Source organism: Mus caroli, unplaced genomic scaffold (assembly GCF_978045245.1).
Source record: "Mus caroli unplaced genomic scaffold, Mus_caroli_1 scaffold_3, whole genome shotgun sequence".
NCBI lineage: Eukaryota > Metazoa > Chordata > Mammalia > Rodentia > Muridae > Mus > Mus caroli.
In genome coordinates, this window is record NW_028227258.1 from 71,839,994 (window position 1) to 71,859,399 (window position 19,406).

At 46.6% G+C, this 19,406-nt stretch overlaps 1 protein-coding gene across 14 annotated transcripts in view; it reads right to left on the bottom strand.

Annotated features, from left to right (window-relative positions):
* Positions 1-114: 114 nt before the first annotated feature.
* Positions 115-19,406, bottom strand: part of Tpm3 (tropomyosin 3) — a 29,033-nt gene continuing 9,741 nt past the window's right edge. For 2 of the 14 annotated variants that reach the window (XM_029475153.2, XM_029475155.2), the window contains 7 exons: positions 15,026-15,159; positions 14,218-14,335; positions 14,046-14,116; positions 12,685-12,760; positions 11,988-12,050; positions 11,766-11,835; positions 115-1,487 (listed from right to left, as the gene is read on the bottom strand). In XM_029475153.2, the coding sequence (XP_029331013.1) occupies positions 1,405-1,487; positions 11,766-11,835; positions 11,988-12,050; positions 12,685-12,760; positions 14,046-14,116; positions 14,218-14,335; positions 15,026-15,159 (615 nt within the window). In that variant the 3' untranslated portion in view covers positions 115-1,404. Of the gene's footprint in view, positions 1,488-2,221; positions 2,648-9,717; positions 9,906-10,737; positions 10,821-11,765; positions 11,836-11,987; positions 12,051-12,684; positions 12,761-13,332; positions 13,409-14,045; positions 14,117-14,217; positions 14,336-15,025; positions 15,160-19,406 lie in introns of those variants that run through there. The other 12 variants (XM_021157151.3, XM_021157155.2, XM_021157152.3 and 9 more) reach the window with 9 other exon arrangements.

The window sequence follows — 19,406 nt, forward strand, 5'->3', positions numbered from 1 at the left end:
GCTATTTTTGTGTGCTCTATGTTAAGTCTGTCTGCTGTCAACTACAAAGACTGCCAACAGGGTCCGCAAACCTTGTGGAGAAAGTGCACTTCGTTTAACAAAGTCAAGCAGGTCTGATGGTGGAGGGACTGGTTCTTTATTTCAAAATGTCACTTATCAATATTCAGTATCAAAACAGTTGCACTACGGGGCTCTCTTCCTCCGGTCGGTCGGAGGAGAGTACAAACAAGCCAGGAATCTGCAGGGTGCCCACCTAACAGGCCGAGAAGAAACCACCTGAACATGGCAATTGGGTGGGGACACTTGAAAGATCAGCACACCACTAGCTCACAGACTGCAAAGAATTCTCACAGCCAATGGCTTGGCCAAGCTAACCCAACCCCCCAAAAACAAAATTTCAAAATAATATAAAATTTAAAAAGTTTTTTTTTGTTTTTGTTTTTTTGTTTTTTTTACACATAAGCTATTCAAGATTTCTCCAGCACTGACTGATACAAAGCACAATGAGATGGCACTTTAGAGACCGCAGCTTCAGGAGAGGGCGATGAGATGATGTTCATGTGGCTAAATCAGTGGCACAAACATAATTTTCCTTTCTCTGTCTCCCTTGGGGGCAGGTGACCTCTAAGAGGTCGCCACAACACTAAGGGGCGGCATGATCCATCTTTGAGCAGTTAGGAAAGGGGTAGAGCTGCGACAAGTTTGGGCTCAGGGCTGGGGCTGAAAGGTAGCACGCTTGCCTAACATGCATGAGGCCCTGGGAGGTGGGGCTGTCTCAGACGTCTCACTGTCTTATTTGGTCACATCTGATGGAAAAAGTAAAAAATAAAAATAAGTGTAAAATTGTTCAAAGACACCAAAGCTGAAAACCTTCACAGCCCGGAACAGTTTTTGTTTTTGGCTAACTTCCTAGAATCCCCCTGTTGTTTGGCTAAGAGTTGGTGCAGAGCACTGAGGTCTCCCACAGTGGAGCCTGCCTGGGCTCTGCTGGCTCTCAGGAAGGCAGGCCCAATCCTGGGTTTCTCCTCCATGGTGAGACAGTATCCATTAGGCTAAAATGTGCTGCTCCAAGCGGCAGAAGTGCTTGGAATGTTAAAAATGGTTGCTAAGACAGAAAGTAATCACAATGTGCGTATCACAACTGCATTGAAGACACTGCGTTGTGCTCACATTCCCTTAAATATTGTTCCCAAAGGTGTTCAGCCCCTCCAGCTGGAACTCTGGGAAAAGGCTGACACAGTTTTGTGAAAAAGACAAGAGGGGGTAAGAGGGGGTGGCAGGAGGGAAAGCAGCCTTCAGTTAAAAATATCAGCCCTCAGTTTCAAGGTCAGCTTCAGGGAGGCTGGCCTCTGGCGGAGTCAAGGTCAGAGGGAGGAGCGGCCGCAGGGCAGGGATGGGGGAGGTCTACATCTCGTTCAGGTCCAGCAGGGTCTGGTCCAGCATCCTTTGTGTACAGAGATGCTCCTCTTTGGTGCACTTCAGTTTATCTAGTGGGAATAAAGAAGAGAAGTTAAACAAAGGTCCAAGTTCTGAGACCTGCTCCAGTTGCAAGGAAGGTACAGAAGGCAGCTACTGCACCCCTGGGTTCTGTGGGGTCTCTGGCTTGCCTACTGAAGCCAAAGAGTTTCTCTCCTGCCCGGGGGAGGGAGCTCGGCTTATCCGCCATTTCATTTCCCTCCCACAGGCAACCAAAAGACATTCTTCAGCTTTCGGTCCCAAAAGGATCCGGTTGAAAGCACCGGGCGCCCACCCACCGAGTCTGTTCACAGGTCAATACCTATTTGAAATCCCACAGTAGAGTGTGACCACTCCAGACAAGGACAAAGACCAAAACCTCAAGTAAAGGGCACAGGATCCTCCTACAGTAGGTACTTTCTTCAGAGTGGAGAGGACAGGAGTCCTCAGGTTTAAGTCAAGAAGAATAAATACGACCCAGACGCATTCTTGTCAGTAAAGCCCCACTGAGATTTTAGCAAAGTGATCAACAGAGCTGACTCGGAGAGTGACTTACAATTAAACACAAAAGCAGCAAGAAGGGAAACTATCAGGAAGAAAGCCTGGTAGTAGGACACCAAGCATTAACCTGCCTAGCAAGTAAACCACAGAGCTTCAGGGAAGGGAAGAAAAAGGCCCAAGTCAGGCCCATTTTCATACCACACACCCTTCTTGCCCATCCCTGTTTCCACCCAGTCACAGATCCCAACCCTGGGCCTGCAGATGAAGCAGTTACAACATCTTGTCAAGTCAGTGCTTTTATTGTTAGAAAATGTCCATGCAGGAGAGCAAACCCTACAGTCAGTGTACAGGTGAGAAGGCTGCAGCTAAGGGTTTCCAAGTTCCGCACTAAATCTCCCAGGCCCCTTCTTCATCACCCACAAGCTCTTCTAGAATAGAAATAGCCACTGCAACTTGGTGGGGGCTGCCAGGAAAAATCAACGGTAGTCTAGCTGCCCTCATTAAAAAAGCAACTTGCTTAGGGCGAACAGTAACGGTTTAAAAGGCAATCAGCTTTTTGCTGGGTCCAGGTCAGTGGTGTGGGTTTACTGGGCATCAGGGAGCCCTGCCCGTCAGTCACAAAGACCATGCAGCGTTAGCTTCAGCTCATTAGAAAGCAGGCGGTTTCGCTCAAGTTGGCTGTAGAGACGCTCTGCAGCAGCAACAGAGAGGGGAAGAGGAAAGGAGAACAGGAGGAGAGAGAGAAAAGGGGAGGTTAGTAGAAGGCAGAGGCAAATGTCTTTCACCTAGCTGGTCTATGTAACATGCACCATTCGGCAGGAGAGTACGAGGACCCAGGGCAGGAAGAGTGATCAAGTTGGTGGAAAGACCAACAAGGAATAGGGTAAGAATTTCAGCTGTAGGACCATTCTGAATGTGAAAACACACCTCCTTCACAGCATCTGTGCCTGGGCTGGGACGGTCACGTGGCAGATATAGTGCACTTAGAAAGAGGCATTCAGCCATGAGGGCTTGGAGAACTCACAGGAACACTGCATACCTATCTCACCAAATTGACCTTCACTTTCATACTTCATGTGGAGTGTAATATAACAAAGACATCCTAAAGTTCTCCCTGATTCATGTTTAGGTTGCCGTTTTATATAAGAATTAAGCTATCCGAGTTGGCAGTATACACAGCACTTAAAGGTTAAGCTAATTATGACTACTATAGGGTTTAGAGCACCAAATGCTCTTCTAGAGGACCTGGGTTCAATTCTCAGCACCCACATGACACCTCATAACCACCTGTAACATGCTTTCTTTTGGTCTCTGCAGGCATCAGACAAGCATGTAATGTACAAACATAAAGAGTCAAAACACCCCCATAAGATAATAAAATACGGACTGGAGAGATGGCTCAGTGGGTAAGAGCACTGACTGCTCTACCAAAGGTCCTGAGTTCAAATCCCAGCAACCACATGGTAGCTCACAACCACCTGTAATAAAATCTGACCATCTCTTCTGGTGCGTCTGAAATAAGCTACAGTAAACTTATGTATGATAATAAATAAATCTTTGGGCTGGAGCAAGCAGGGACTGAGAGAGCATAGGTCCTAAAAATTCAATTCCCGACAACCCCATGAAGGCTCACAACCATCTGTTTGGTTTTTTTTTGTTTGTTTGTTTTTGTTTTTTGGTTTTTTTTGAGACAGGATTTCTCTGTGTAGCCCTGGCTGTCCTGGAACTCAGAAATCCACCTGCCTCTGCTTCCCAAGTGCTGGGATCAAAGGCGTGCACCACCACCACCCGGCTCACAACCATCTGTATAGCTACAGTGTACACACATACATAAAAATAAATAAATAAATCTTTAAGTTCACTGTAGCTGACTTCAGACACACCAGAAGAGGACATCCGATCTCATTATGGGTGGTTGTGACCCACCATATGGTTGCTAGGATTTGAACTCAGGACCTTTGGAAGAGCAGTCAGTGCCCTTACTCGCCGAGCCATCTCTCCAGCCCAGAGCACATCATCTTAAGAGCAACTGAAGTATGAGGATTTTAGACTCTTCCTAGACTCCAATGAGATAGGATCTTGCTCTGTTGCACTGGTTCATTTCAAACACCATCTTGCAGCTACAGCCTCCAAAAAAAAACTGGGATTATAGGTGTGTACCACTCCACCCAGTTGTAGATAATCCTAAACCCAGAGATACAGGAAAGCTAAAAATTACTCTTGGGCCACCCTACTATCAGTCTCTGAAGCTCAGGTGAGAGCTTTTTTTTGTTTGCTTTCCCACTAAAACAGGGTCTCACTATATAGCTCTGGCTGTCCTGGAACTCACTTTAGATCAAGCTGTGCTCCAATTTGAGCTGCCTCCCCACTGCTGGGATTAAAGGTGTGCACCACCATTAGATGCCCTTCTACAGGACCTGGTTCAATTCCTAGTTTAAGTTCAACTTCCTACGTTTTAGAGCTTGTTTCAACTTGAGACATGGTCTCATTTTCCAGCTAGGCCTTGCATTCTGGCTGGAACTGGTCACAGAGACAAACCACTCAGTAACTGATACTGTCCTCTCTTCCAGGGAGGACATGGGAATTTGTAAAGGGCATACTTTAGGGGTCCTTTATTTTTTATTTTTATTTTTTTTTAAAAGAACAAAGGTTATGTGTCTCAGGCTGGCTTCAAACTTGTGGAATCCTCCTGCCTCTGCCTTTGAGTGCTTTAACTATAGATGTGTACCTCCACGATTGGCCAGACAGGCTGTGGCTGTCACAGTGGCCAGAAGGCTCTACAGATATCTACTGGCCAGAGGACAGCAATATGCTAATGTGCAGAACCTTTTCATGTATACAAGAATTACCCTACCCTACATGACAGAACGAGAGTAGTCAGGAGGCTTCTAGAGGGTCAGTGCTGGGCCTGTTTGACTTTGGAGACATTCTTTTTGTTTGTTTGTTTTTCTGTATAGCCCTGGCTGTCCTGGAACTCACTCTGTAGACCAGGCTGGCCTCAAACTCAGAAAACCGCCTGCCTCTGCCTCCCAAGTGCTGGGATCAAAGGCGTGCACCACCAATGCACGGCCTTAGGAGACATTCTTTTTTTTTTTTTTTTTTTTTTGGTTTTCTGAGACAGAGTTTCTCTGTATAGCCTGCCTCTGCCTCCCAAGTGCTGGGGATTAAAGGCGTGTGCCACCACGCCCGGTTTCTTAGGAGACATTCTTGACAAGCAGTCAGCACTCCCAATTCTCAGCTCCCACCCCAACCCTGTGTTACTATGGCTAGGTCTCATCTATATCTAACTTGGTTTGATCCCTCCACCTGTTTTTGGAAAGAAGGTTAAGTACCAGGATCTTGTTCCTTTCAGCACTTGGTTCCGTTTTCAGAAAGGATAAAGAAATAGACTTTATTGCCCAATAGAATTAATCCCAGGACAGAGTTCCCTAAAATCTGCATTGTGAGGAACGTTTCTGATTCTGAGCTTGAACTTAGCTTCTAAATAGCTGTTTCTAATGACTCAACTGTCGGGATCGGATATTATTAGTTCATTAAAGCTTAGTGACTGTGGCTCAATTCTGGCCATGCCCGATCAAAGAATTCCAAAGATGGACCTGCAACCCAGCTCAATGGATGCTTGCTGCCAAGCCTAAGGTCCTGTGCTGGAGGTCTGGGAGGAACCAATCCCTACAAGTCCTCTTCTGACCTCCATATGCAAATATGCATGCCATGTCATTCATGCCGGGCCAGAAGGAACCCAAGGAACTACAGTGTGTGCATGGAAGGAGGCTCCACCACTAGGTGCCAGGGGTCCAAACACATTTGTTCTTCATCTCAACAACAGCAACAAGGGGAAAAAAAAAAACACCCCAGCTATCACTCTGCTGGCTTTAAAGAGAAAACTGTTAAGGAGCCAAGTGTTTTGCTCTGATGGCTGCTATCAAGAAACAGGAGAGCTCCAATGAAACCAGAGTGTGGGAGAAAGAACCCAACCTCACACCAGTCGGGTGTGCCCTCACTGCCCTCACGCCAGTCAGGTGTGCCCTCACTGCTCTTGTAGAAAGAGTCCTGCCAATGGGACAACGTGGAAACTACAGGAAAGAAGCCGCCCGATTCTTCTTCTCAATCTCTTACTCTTCTTAGCTCATTCTCTCTCTGCTTTTCAGATGGTGCTAGGGGCTGATTCTAGGACCCTGTGCACACTAGGTAAACAACCAGTCAGTTATCTATAGCTCTCAGGCTGCTTTTTAACTTTTTATTTAACTTTTGAGACAGGATCTCAAACCCTCACCCTGCTATTCAAACTCCTAACACCCAATGGCTGTAACTGTTCTGAGCAACAATCTCGTGGGATTACTTAAATTTAAATGAACTTTTTTTATTCATTTAAAAATAAATAAAACTGGATTCTAGCCTCACCACAAGACATGTTTAACAGCCACAGAAACAAGTGGCTGCCATACCTGACCTCAGTGGCCAGATTCTACCAGGCACGAGCACTTTCAAGTGTGGTTACTGTTTTCCTTCACTAATGCCCTCTCCTTGAATATGGTATCTGCCTACAGTTGAACCCAATGCTCAATACACTCTCAACTTACTTGAGCAGTGGATGCCCACTGCACTTCCCTCCTTCTCAGTCTGTTTGCTGGAGCCGAGAACCCCTCGGCCCTGAGCCGCCCCTCCCTCTCCTCTATCCCTTATCCCTTCAAACAAGTTCCTTTGACTTCCTGCCCAACTTAGCTTTTCTCTTTATTTCACCTTTCCACGTCTGCAGTGGTTGATTTTGCTTTCTTTTTTTCTCTCTTTCTTCACTTCTTTCTTTCAGACAGGGTCTCTCTTTGTAGCACTGGCTGTCCTGAACTATGTAGACTGGCCTTCCTCTGCCCGAGTGATGGGGTTAAAGGAATGTAGCACTATGATGACTAGCATCTTTATAACTTAAAATACCTTGGATATACCCTAAAATACCCTTAAAATACAATACCCTGGGGGCTGGTGAGATGGCTCAGTGGATAAGAGCACCCGACTGCTCTTCCGAAGGTTCGAAGTTCAAATCCCAGCAACCACATGGTGGCTCACAACCACCCGTAATGAGATCTGACTCCCTCTTCTGGAGTGTATGAAGACAGCTACAGTGTACTTACATGTAATAAATAAATCTTAAAAAAAAAAAAATACAATACCCTTTGGATTCCAAAATCTTTATCAGCTCCTCCCCTCGTTAACCTCGAGTTCATCTGCACACCTGTCAGTTTCTCAGACATATGCTTCTCTTGCTTCCCAAATTCCAAACCAGGATATCAGCTCCCTCCATCTTTCACACGATCACTTTCTCAGTCTCAAAACCAGTTACCTAACTCTACCTCTGCACACTAAGTTGTCAGAGTGTTTATCCTATCAGGCAGGGCTGTGCCTGCCTGCTACCCAGCACACTGGAGGCTGAGAGGAGAGGACTGCTGTGTCTCAGGTTAGCCTTAGCTACACAGTGAGACCCTGGCTCAGAAAAATAAAGAGAAATCTGCAGCCTAACCTAGCAGTTCCCGAAGTACAGCATATTCTTGGTTAGTGGTGTGTGCATGTTACTGTTTATCTTGTGAACTTTAAAACATTTTAAAAGCAAGAGTCGATTTGAAGACAACAAAGATAGCAGACCAATATTAGCTAGCACAATGATATGCAAACATCTGCAACTTGGGGCCAGAATACTTTGCTAATGTGTTATCAACCCAATATATATGTATATACACATACCAAATATACTATTTTTTTACTTGGAAAAGTTTTTTGTTTTGGTTTTGTGCAGTGTTCTCAACGTAGCCCTGGATGTCCTGGGACTGGTTCTGTAGACCAAGCTTGTCTCAAACTCACATTTGCCTTCTAAGTGCTGGGAATAAAGGCGTGTACCACCCAGCAAAAGTTGTCTTAGAAGAATCTCACTATACTGGCTGGCCCAGAACTTGTTATATAGACAGTGCTGACCTCGAAGTCAAGAGATCCATCTGTTGAGATTAAAGGCATATACTACCACACCCAGCCTTGTTTATTATTTTTGACCCAGGGTCTTGTTATGTAGTTTAGTGTGTGTGGCCTTGAACTTTTGATCTTCCTTCCTTAGTCTCCAGAACCCTGGGTACAGGCTTAGCCACCATGCCCAGATACAACAACTTTCATTCCTTTCAGAGCACACACTAGTTCATAAACTACAGTGGCGTCTCCCTCAGCTATCTGACAAGGACAAAGCTTCGGCAACCATCCTGCCCCCAAACCTGCAGAGCTACTGTGTTCCTCCCTAGCTAAGCTTTTTCACTTTGTGTTTCTGTGACTGGAATACTGAGTCTTGACTATCTCTAAACTGCATTCTGCTCATGAAAAGCCAATCTTGGGGCTGGTGATGGAGCTCAAGGCCCTGGGTTCAGAATTCTGCACTACCAAACCAAACACAATGAACATACCTCATACAATACAGTTGGTGGTGCTTGGGAGGCAGAGGCAGGACTGCCATGAGTTCAAGGACAGCTTGGGCATAGACTGAGTTCTAGGACATCCAGGGCTAGTGTAAAACTTGCTCAAAAAGACAAAGAGCTCAAAATTCCAATATGGGGGTCACCGTGACAGCAGTGCCCCTCCCTTTACTATGTGCACCCTGACCTTTATTATGTGCAGCTCAACAATAGCTTTAACTTTAGGCTTGTGCTTTAGACTCAGAGCAACCTACATGCAGGGGCCTCCTCAGCTGTGTTTACATCTATCAGGACAGGAGAGCTAGAAAACACCAGGCCCCTGCCTGCCACATAAATCAACCTCGACTTCATCTCAAAGGCTATGTGGCAGGGATAGTGTAGACAAAGGAACCTGGCTTGGGAGAGAACTTCTCTACCTAGCTATAGCTTCCCTTTCTCTCTTTGTAGTACTGGGGTTCAAACTCAAGAGCCTTGTGTACATTGGGTGACACTCTCCCTGTGCCACATTCATAGCCCTGGATACTGAAAAGGCAAGTTTCAAATACGTACTCTGCTAAGAAACTGAAATACTATGCAGCATTTAGCTGTGATACCAAATGTATCTGCTGTATAAACTGGAACAGCTGTGAAGTGTTGATATTCAATTCTACAATATGCACCAAGAAGGATTTCACTATCGAAGTTCAGCAGTAAGTCATTACCCTCACATGAATGCTGTTTGAAATATGCATGACTAGCTGTTTTCCCTTTGCCCATCATTTGCCGTGTGCATCCTATCTCTCTAGAGAACAGAGGAAAATGGCAGCAGCCTCGAGTGAGCGAGAAATGAGAAAGGCTTAAAGATGAAACACTCATCTATCAAGAATCCAACCCACCATGTTACACCTTGTTCTGTGAGTGGGGATGATAGAATTGTTTAACTGTAAGGATGGGTCTGAGGATGTAGTTTCTGAGTCTTGGGCAAAAGGGCAGAGTGATAGGAGCTAATTCAATGGTCACTGACCTTACTGTACGGGAGAGGGGCTAAAAGAATGAAAATGTCCAGGTGGGCTATGTAAGAACTCCTCAGTAAGGTTTGAGGAATACCACCAGACTTCCCACGTGAGAAGCCTTTAGTGGTCACTCCGACAAGACTCCAATCAGCAAGTTTAAGGGTCAAGAAAAACACACACACAAAGTAGCTTTGATCATACAGAAGTCGGAAGAGGGGAAGCCTAATACAGCTGTCTCCACATCACACTGGCAGGACTCCTTCTTATGTACAGCAACAGCTTTGTCAATAACACAAATGCAAGAGGGCGTGAGGCTTCTGGCAGCTTAACATTTTAATATGGGGTTGGAAAGCAAATATGTAAATTGCTTTGTGTGCCCCCCCCAAAGCCCTCCAGCCCTAAGGCTGTGGGAACCAGCCAGGCTGACCCAAATGGAATCCAGAGCGAGTGGGGTGTTGGGTTCCCCAAGGAAAGGGGGCAGATCCAGAACAGGGCAGAAACGGTGACAGTTTATCTGTATGAAAAAGGACACTCCAGGTGAGAAGGGCAGGCTCAACTGAGGCAGCAGCTTAGGAAGAAGGAACAAGAGCGACAGAGCAGGAGGAGAGAAAGCCAGACACACGGGCTGCAAAACTCTCCAGGGTTAGTGAGAAGACGCTGCAGGTTAGCACCAACAGAGCCACAGCAAACAGGTAACGTCCCCCAAATCTTTTGGTGCTGTTTACTGCTTGGCTTGCTTTGGGACTCAGCTCAAAACTGGCTGCTTCTCACCCTGGATATGTCCCATTAACTTTAGTATCAGGGCACAAATCAGATCTCTACACATAACCCTAGCAGTCCTGGAATTCATCACTTAGTCCAAGATGGCCTCGAATTCTAGAAATCCAACCACTTACGCCAGGACTAAAGGTGAGCGCCACCATGACTGCTCTATGTTTTGCTTTTGAGACTCAGTCTTGCCACCCAGCATTAGCTGGCCTTGAACCTGCACCAATCCTTCTGTGTTAGCATCTAGGTGGCTTGGCTTACAGTTGTGTGTCACCATGCCTAGTTTTGAGAAACCAAAGTGAGAACTCAGTGAGAAGGAGAGCTGGGCACAGTGGCACATTGGCTGTCACTTTAGAGGTTGGAGTCTCAGGTCAATATGGCTTATATAAGACCCTGTTAGAACTAGATGGGAGAATAAGAGAAAATACAAATTACATCAAGATTAAAAGGCTCCCCAAACAGATAACCAGCACCAACATTTGTTTGCAAGTGGGTGGAGACTGCAGATTCAAGGACAAAACCCAAGCACAGTCTTCACCCACCCGCCAGGATTCCAACCCCACGCTGCTGCCTGATAGTTACATAGAGGTCATGTCATTGAGGGCGTGGTCCAGCTCGTCGCTAATGGCCTTGTACTTCAGTTTCTGGGCATAGAGCTCGTCTGGATAGGCACGGGAACCACAGGGATGATGGGGGGGGGGGGGATAAAGTGAAAGGTGTCAGAAGCAGATGAAGAGAGGGAGTCATTAGAAAATAGGAAAACTGTGACCATAGGTCTAAATCCAGGAAGGAAAAACAAACTATTCTGGAAAAAACCATAAAAACTATCCTGGCAGCTGTGACCGACCTCTTTCCCCAACAGCTAACAGTACTTCCTGATGTCTCTTCAAGTCAACTGCAGCAAGGCCTGAGAACCCAAACACATGCCAGCACTGCAGGCACCCAAGGCCACCTCTCCCACCCAATTCTGAAGCAGTGCTAACACTTAAGGAAGACAGAAAAGGGAGAAGGCACAGCACAGTCTTAGTGACTCTCCTCTGCCTACTCAGGGTGATCACCACTCCGGTTCTACGGCAGCCTCCCCAACCCTTTCACAGACCATCCAATACCAAGAGCGTATCAAGGAAGTTAGTCTCAAAGCAAAGGACTTGTTTCTTTGTTAAGGTGGACAGACAAAGCTGCCAAACTACAAGAACAAGAAGCCCTGACTGTTTGATCTGTTCAGGCTGTAAGACTTGGTTATCTCCTGCAGGTGTCACCCAGCCTGAATGATAAAAAGAGATACCCAAAGTGGCCATGGGGTGGCATGCACAAAACCATGGCTTCTGTTTCAACTCACAGAGTCAAGATTTAAGATATTTGAGATTAAATTGGAGATAAATACAGCCATTACATCTTTTCAAAGGATGGATGGCAGATTCCAGAAATAAGTAGACTTACTATAAAGGAAAAGATTTAAAAATCCTGGGGTACTCTGCCTAGCTATAACACAGGACAGGACGCATCCAATATTCCAAGTCACTACCAATTCTCTGATGCACAGACTAAAGGCTCAAGATTAGCGGGCAAGGCCTTCCTTTCTCACGCGCCCTCATGTGCTCCATACCTTCCAGGTCATCAATGGTCTTCTCCAGCTTGGCTACCGATCTTTCAGCAAACTCAGCACGGGTCTCTGCCTGAGGAAGCACAACAACAAACAGAATGAAAGATGGTTACTTCCTCCTCTCGTGCCTCTAAGCCATTTGGAGCCAAGGCCAGCAAGGCTCATGATTAACATTATAATATTAATGCTTCCTATCGTTCCATGTGGGTCAGCCCCTCAGCTCACCTCCTTGAGTTTATCAGTAAGAATCTTTATTTCTTCTTCATACTTGTCTTCTTTTTGAGAGTACTGTAAAGAAAAGTAGAGTACAAATTTCAGAGTAGAGACCATCTCACAGACAACAGCCATATTATTCTCACATAAGTCATAGACATTCTTCTGGATTTGATTTGGTCCAGGACTAAAAAAAGCAAGGGTCCCAAGACCCAACCATCTGCAAACAAAACTTACAGAGTAAACTCCACCAGGACCTTTTTTTTTTCCCTTTTGTTAACAGACCTCAATTTTGATCCTAACTCCTGTCAATGCAAAGTGCTTTTCCTTTCTCCAACGTAACCAGCAGGATCTACAGTAAAAGCATCCCTCATGATGGTCAGTGGTAATCACCTGCCCTGACTGCTCCTATCAGGTCTCAAGAGCTGGCGCTCTGTTGCCCCATCTTATGCTCCTTATCACTGATTTTGAGCACGGCAGTATCATCAGCTCAGGGAGCACACTCCAGGAGCACCGCAGAGCAGAGTTATTTCAACCCGAGATATGGGGGTACAGAGGAGTTAGCATTAACCTACACTCTGATAGACAAAGGTGGGAAGGAAGAGAACGCTCGCTTTTCACTCGATTATACAGAATGGGTAGGTCTTTCATTAAGGGCGGGGCTGGGCCCAAGCCCCAAAGCCTGTGCATCTTCACAAAGCAGCCCTACCTTCTCCGCCTGAGCCTCAAGAGACTTGAGGTTGTTGGTGACATTCTTCAGCTCCTCCTCCAGCTCAGAACACTTACTGTGAACATTTTAAATACCAAGAGAGGAAAGGGGAAAGAGGAAGAGGAAGGAAAAAAAGGGAGAGAGACACACAGATGTGAATTGAACCTATGTGTACAGAGAGCTGGGCTGTATATCAGGGAGGAAAAATTTCTGGGTAATCTGAGCAGGTATCAACCCTCCTCCCTCTAGCACGGAGCAGGTAGCTATACTAGGAGCTGGCCCTCCTGTGCTCGGAGTGTTTGGCTCTGATAAAGAAAGAACACTTGAGAGAAATCACTCACTACCAGGGAAAAGTTATGACTGCTACTTGGGGTGTGGATATAGGGACAGATGCCCAACCTAAACAACCCCCCAAATCACCCAGGGGAGGCAGAGACCCTCAGGGGGAAGGCAGTGAAGCAACTAGGAAAGAAGAGATGAGAGATGCCAAGTAAGTGGAAAGGAAGAATGGAGCATTCCATGGAGATGAGAACGCACTCAACAAATCAACTGGTGGAGGGAGGCAGCTGCAAAACAAAACCAAACCGAAGGAGACCATACCACACACACGGAAGGAAGCTCTCCGTGCGCGGGCTTCAGGGTTAGTACCTTTTCTTCAGCAGCACTCAGACACTTCAGGTTCTGGTCCATCAGTCTGATCTGTTCATCCATCTCTCGGCAACGGCTGTTAGTGACAGTCACGGGAATGGCACAAGCCAGGTTGTGGGGAAAAGGTTAAAAAAGGAAGAGCAAGAAAACAAGCCGCAAGACGGGGTGTGGGGTGGGTCAAAACAACAAACAGATGGAAAGAAAACACCGCCATGGTCATGATATATGTCATGTCTGAAGAGGACGGGGAGTGCGAGGCAAGCACAACACATACATATCCATGCTGACTTTGTTACACAAGGCCAAGCTGGTACCAAGGCAGCAGGTGATTTCTCTAAAGCCTTTGCTCTCAAGTTTCCAGGCAGATTGGCAAAGTTTGTAAAAAAAACAGAGACCAGGTCTGAAATCGGTACAGGCCAAGGAGGAATAGATTCCAGGAGGAAGGACCCAATAGGATCTTCCAACTAGCTGGTGGCCATATTAGTCTCTACGGTCCCTCTATTTGAGAATCTTCCCAAGAATAAGCAAGCTTTGTTCCCTGTTACTAGTCAAGGTAAGAGAAAGCCCAAAGCCATTCTTAGAGGCTAAAAGCACTACAGAGGACCACCACCCTCCAGGGCCTGTTTAACAAGGTCGAAGGAAGGCGAGTTTCCTCGGAATTAGTGCCCAAGCAGGCAGGATGAGCTGACAAGATCTGGAGACAAAATACTCACGACTCTGCCAGCTCGGCACGTTCCTCCGTGCGTTCCAAGTCTCCTTCAATAATCACCAACTTACGAGCCACCTAGAAGAAAAGACCCCAGTACAGCTCAGTCGAGCCAGGGCGATAGATAGCCCCTCTTGACGGTCTCTGCAGGGCCCGCACGCACTGCAGAGGCGACTCACCTCCTCATACTTCCTATCCGCCTCTTCTGCAATGTGCTTTGCTTCCTTTAGCTGGATTTCCTGGAGTTCCATCTTTTCTTCATCTTTTAGAGCCCGATTTTCAATCACCTTCATACCTCTGCCAGAAACAGAATGAAAGAATGAACACAGCAATAACATTCCAAGCTGGGCATCAACTCCATCTCAAACACTCAAAACCACACCCTTCCTAGTCTCATTCCTGTTCCGCTGCCCAAACAGAAATTCAATAGCCATTCCAGCACCTGTACCATTTAACTGAAAACTTTTTCTTATAAAACAAACAAATTTGGGCTAGGGAATGGGACTTAACAATAGAACAGGTGCCTGGTATGTGCAAGGCCCGAGTTCAATTTGCATAGTACAAAATAATACTAGTAATATAAAATCACTACCAGCCGGGTGTGGTGGCGCACGCCTTTAATCCCAGCACTCAGGAGGCAGAGGCAGGTGGATTTCTGAGTTCCAGGCCAGCCTGGTCTACATAGTGAGTTCCAGAACAGCCAGGGCTACACAGAGAAACCCTGTCTCGAAAAACCAAAACCAAAACAAAACAAACAAAACAAAAAGTGAAGGTGGGAGACTGAAGAGTTCAAAGCCAGTCTGGGTTACATGAGACCATGCCTCACACAAACAAAACAGGTCTAGTGAAAAATCCAGGTCAGAGCCACTATCAGCTTTACTGTCTGCAGTGCCAGGGATGGAACCCAGGACACCTCAGGCCAGGCAGGAGAGGGCTGCTCCACCCAGAAGCCCCGCCCACCAGCCTATTCTTTTGGGATTCACCCACCTCTCACTCTCATCAGCAGCCTTCTCCGCTTCCTCCAGCTTCTGCAAAGCAGTGGCCAGGCGCTCCTGCGCGCGGTCCAGCTCCTCTTCAACCAGCTGGATCCTGCGGTTCAAGGAGGCCACCTCAGCTTCAGCCTTCAATCAATGGGAAATGGAAAACAAATCAACGCCTGGTGAGAAAACCAACTGTAACCGAAGGCTAGACCTGACTGCTATGAAGAACCCAGTCATGTAGGTAAGATAGAGCCTGTCTTGCTTTAAATGCTAAAGATCTAACTACATGATTACTAATCAGTTCTCTCCTTCCCTATCTAAGAACTCCCATTGGTTGTACAGGAAATGTTTTGCTCATGTGAACTAACCTCACGTAGCCCAAGCTGGCCTGAACGTGCCATGGAGTACCTCCCAAGTATTGAGAATTCAGGTATGTTCCACAATATCCAATTTATGCTGTGCGAGGGATAGAACCCAGAGTTTTGCGCATGTCAGACAAGCACTCTAACAAAAGGGTTGTACCCTCAGCCCTGCAGAGCATTCTAAAATTCAGTTCCTTATCCACACAGTATCATCTTTTCTCTTCTGGACTCAATTCAAATCCCAGAACCTATAAGGGCCAACAAAACTGGGTGTATTGACACACACCTTCAATTGTGTCACGCAGGAGGCAGAGGCAAGTAGGTCTCCCTGAGTCTGAAGCCAGTCTAGTCCTAGTCTACATAGTGAGATCCTGTCTCAAAAGAGCAGCTAGAGGAGACAGACTTCTCCTTCAATGACAGCTACGTCTAGCTTTTAACTCCAGATCCTCCTAAGTGTTGGGACTACAGGCAATACCAGGATACCGGGCGGTTAGTATTTCTATCATTTTATATTTCTCTATATATACCAATTTAACTTGCAGTTTAAGTTGTTAACCTTGTGATCTCCTTCCCCGAACACACCAGGAAGATGACCAACTAATGCCTTCCAGACAGCTTTCCAGACAGGAAAGGGAAAGGATGCAAGATTGGGATCTCTCGGGCTGGAAAGATGACTCAACAGCTAAAGGTACCAGATGCCAAGGCTGAGGACCTGAGCCCTACCCCTGCGAACCACATGGGAGACAAAGAGAACCAGTCCCCACAAACTGTTCTGACATTTCCCCCCCCACCCCGCCCCTCCAGTATGTTCCCTTATAAAAAACAAACAAGAACCCTAGCTTCCACCTAGCGCCACGCCTCTGGCTGGCTGGCTGCCTTTCTAGGCCTCTAACAACCTCCGACTAAGCTTCACTGGACTTCAGTACAATTCCTAATAGTAATTTCCCTGGCTTCATATACAACCAAGCACAAGCTCAAGTCCAAGTCAGTCACCAACTGGCTACGAGTGAGAAACAAACAAAAAAACATAGCTGGTACGCTGTCACAGTCTGAAAGGGTTCTTACAGATGGGATTATACGTGGCTAACCATCTAGCACTCTGGAGACAGGGTAAGTTCAAGGCCAACGTGGGCTACCCAAGGAGACCCTGTTTCAAACAAACAAACAAACAAAACCACCCCAAATTTAAGATCTTTGCTGCACATGATGACGTTCAAATGCTTCTATCCTGGTGAACTCTGGCTCCCCTCTCCAGCCCAGACTGTGCCTGAATTCTATTACCCTGGTTTCCTCTAACAGTCAAGGGTGGTAGCAGCTGGAGAATCTGGGCCATCAGCCCTACGGGGAGGGATATAACTGGATAAGATCCTGCTAACAGTCAGGATTGGAACAAAAATTTCCACATACAAACACAGGAGAGATTGGGAAAAGAGGCAAGAGACCAGGATGGGGGGGGGGGGGGACTGAGAAGTCTACATAAATTGAAATTCCTGAGAAACCATTTGTGTTAACTGTACCATTCAGAACACCACAAAGGCAAGCATTCTCTAGTTCTGTCTCTTCTAGGAAAACAGATGTCCTGGAAGACAACACAGATTTATCCTCACAAACTCAACAGGGTCAACCAGTCCAGAGCAAGTCAGGCTATCAGACCAGGGCTGCTATACACTCACAGTACCATACAGTACTTACCCCTTACGATGGTTACAACAAAAACATAAAAAATGCAGCCTGAGGGGCTGGAGAGATGGCTCAGCAGTTAACAGCACCTGTTGCTATTACAGAGAACCCAGGTTTGATTCCCAGCACCCACCGTGATCCACAACCATCCATAATTCCCGTTTCAGAGGCTCCAAAGCCCCCTTCTGACTTCGATGGGCACCAGACACATACATGGTACACATACATACACCACACAGGCATAAAACTGATTCACAGAAAAATCAATAAACCAAGGGGGGGGGGAATTAAAGAGAAAAACGCAGCTGGATCTGCAGGAAGCACGTGAAATGTTAAGTCCCTTTCCAGCTCCTAGTTACCCAAACTGGAAAAAGATAACAGGCTATGGGGGCAGGGTATAGTTCCCATGGCAACAAGCTGGCTCTGGCACTTTCTCCTACAAAACAGCATTTACAATTGAATTCTTCACAAGGGTGGAAAAAGAGGAAGAGAAAACACCTCTTGGTGCACTTGCAAGGGCAAGCCTGTGTTAAAAGAAGAACCAAAGATTAAGGAGTCCCAGCAAAAGCTTCAGGCAGAACCAGAGGGTGGTAGGTTCAGGACAGAAAGTTCTACTTCTTCCCTATAGCTGAGCAGTTCTCTTTACAAGGAAACAAAAGGCTGCAAAAAATCAAGATCTGATACTCCCTTCAGAAGAATACGGAAGACAGCTCACACACACACACACACACACACCGCTCAGGTCAGCAGGCCACTCCAGCTCCCGGGCCGGCTAGCCTGAGTTTGAGAAACACTACACTCTATGGTTTTTTTTCTTTTCCATTATTCTAGATTTCACCTAATGCCCAGTAGAGCCTGCCTACCTCCCCACAATTTAGAGGCTACGGTGTGAGGTCTTCCATTCAACAGTAAAAGGAGTCTCCATTGTTCAGGAAGCAAAATAAGGTGGTGGAATGCAGCAGCCATTTGGTCACATTAAAAGATGGCTGGCCGGGCATGGTGGCGCACGCCTTTAATCCCAGCACTCGGGAGGCAGAGGCAGGCGGATTTCTGAGTTCGAGGCCAGCCTGTTCTACAAAGTGAGTTCCAGGACGGCCAGGGCTACACAGAGAAACCCTGTCTCGAAAAACAAAAAAAAAAAAAAACGGCTGACGGCAGCCTTGTCTATGACAGAAGTTTAAGTTTAAATGCTACAGTGGGCTGTCCTCCTGTGCAAGCCTGACAACCTGGATTTGATCCCCCGAACCCACAGAATGGTGAAAATGGGACTCCACGAAGTTGCCCTCTGACCTCAACACAGGTTATGGCACGTGTACGACCCACAAACATTACATGCATACTCGATAGTAGTTTTAATGTGAAAAGAGGCCCAAAGCATACCACATCCCTTAATATAAGAAGCTTCGGGAGCTGGTAGGCAGAGGCAGAGCAGGGCCAAGGACAGACGGGAGAAGTCTAAATCTGGCACTCTGCCACACTGGGGTTTCTCGTTTTAGATATAAAAGTCACAGGTGTAATTCAAGGTAGAGACAGTACTAGAAAAGCCAGGCCCATGCTGAAGAAAGGACTGCTGTGCCCTGTGTTCACATGCACGCCTCTCCCAGTGAGCTTGTCCTCGGGAAAGTCTAACAAGGGGCAGGAAAGCTGGGAATTGAAGTTATCTGCCGCCCCAGAGTCAACAAAGGTGGAGTCTAGCAGAGGCACTCAGAGCAAAGGGTTGTTTGCCTCTCCTGGAGGAGTGTGCTCTGAAATGGGGGGCAGAGGGAGGCAAAAGCAGCAGCCAAACCAATCCCAGCCTCTAACAAAGAGAGGAGCGAACACCCAAACATCCTACCCTCCTTCAGAGACCAAAGATTTAGGCTCAAAGTTAGAACCTGTGTTCAAAGTCCACTCTCCCTCCCTTGGTGTTATTTCCAATGTTTTAGGGCACAACAAAAGGAAAAATCAAAAATACTAAGGAAAACTTGGAGAAATATGTGTGTGTATAATTTGACTTTGTTTTTTTTCTGGGTTTTCTGACTTTTATATCTAAAACGAGAAACCCCAGTGTGGCAGAGTGCCAGATTTAGACTTCTCCCGTCTGTCCTTGGCCCTGCTCTGCCTCTGCCTACCAGCTCCCGCAGCTCCTTACATTTTCAGGGTTTCTCTGTGTAGCCCTGGCTGTCCTGGAACTCACTTGGTAGACAAGTCTGGCCTCGAACTCAGAGATCTGCCTGCCTCTGCCTCCCGAGTGCTGGGATCAAAGGCGTGTGCCACCACTGCCCGGCAGGAGAAATATTTTTTAAAGGGTATGATGAACCATTCACTTAAAAATGGTTACAGTGGGGCTGACAGGATGGCTCAGTA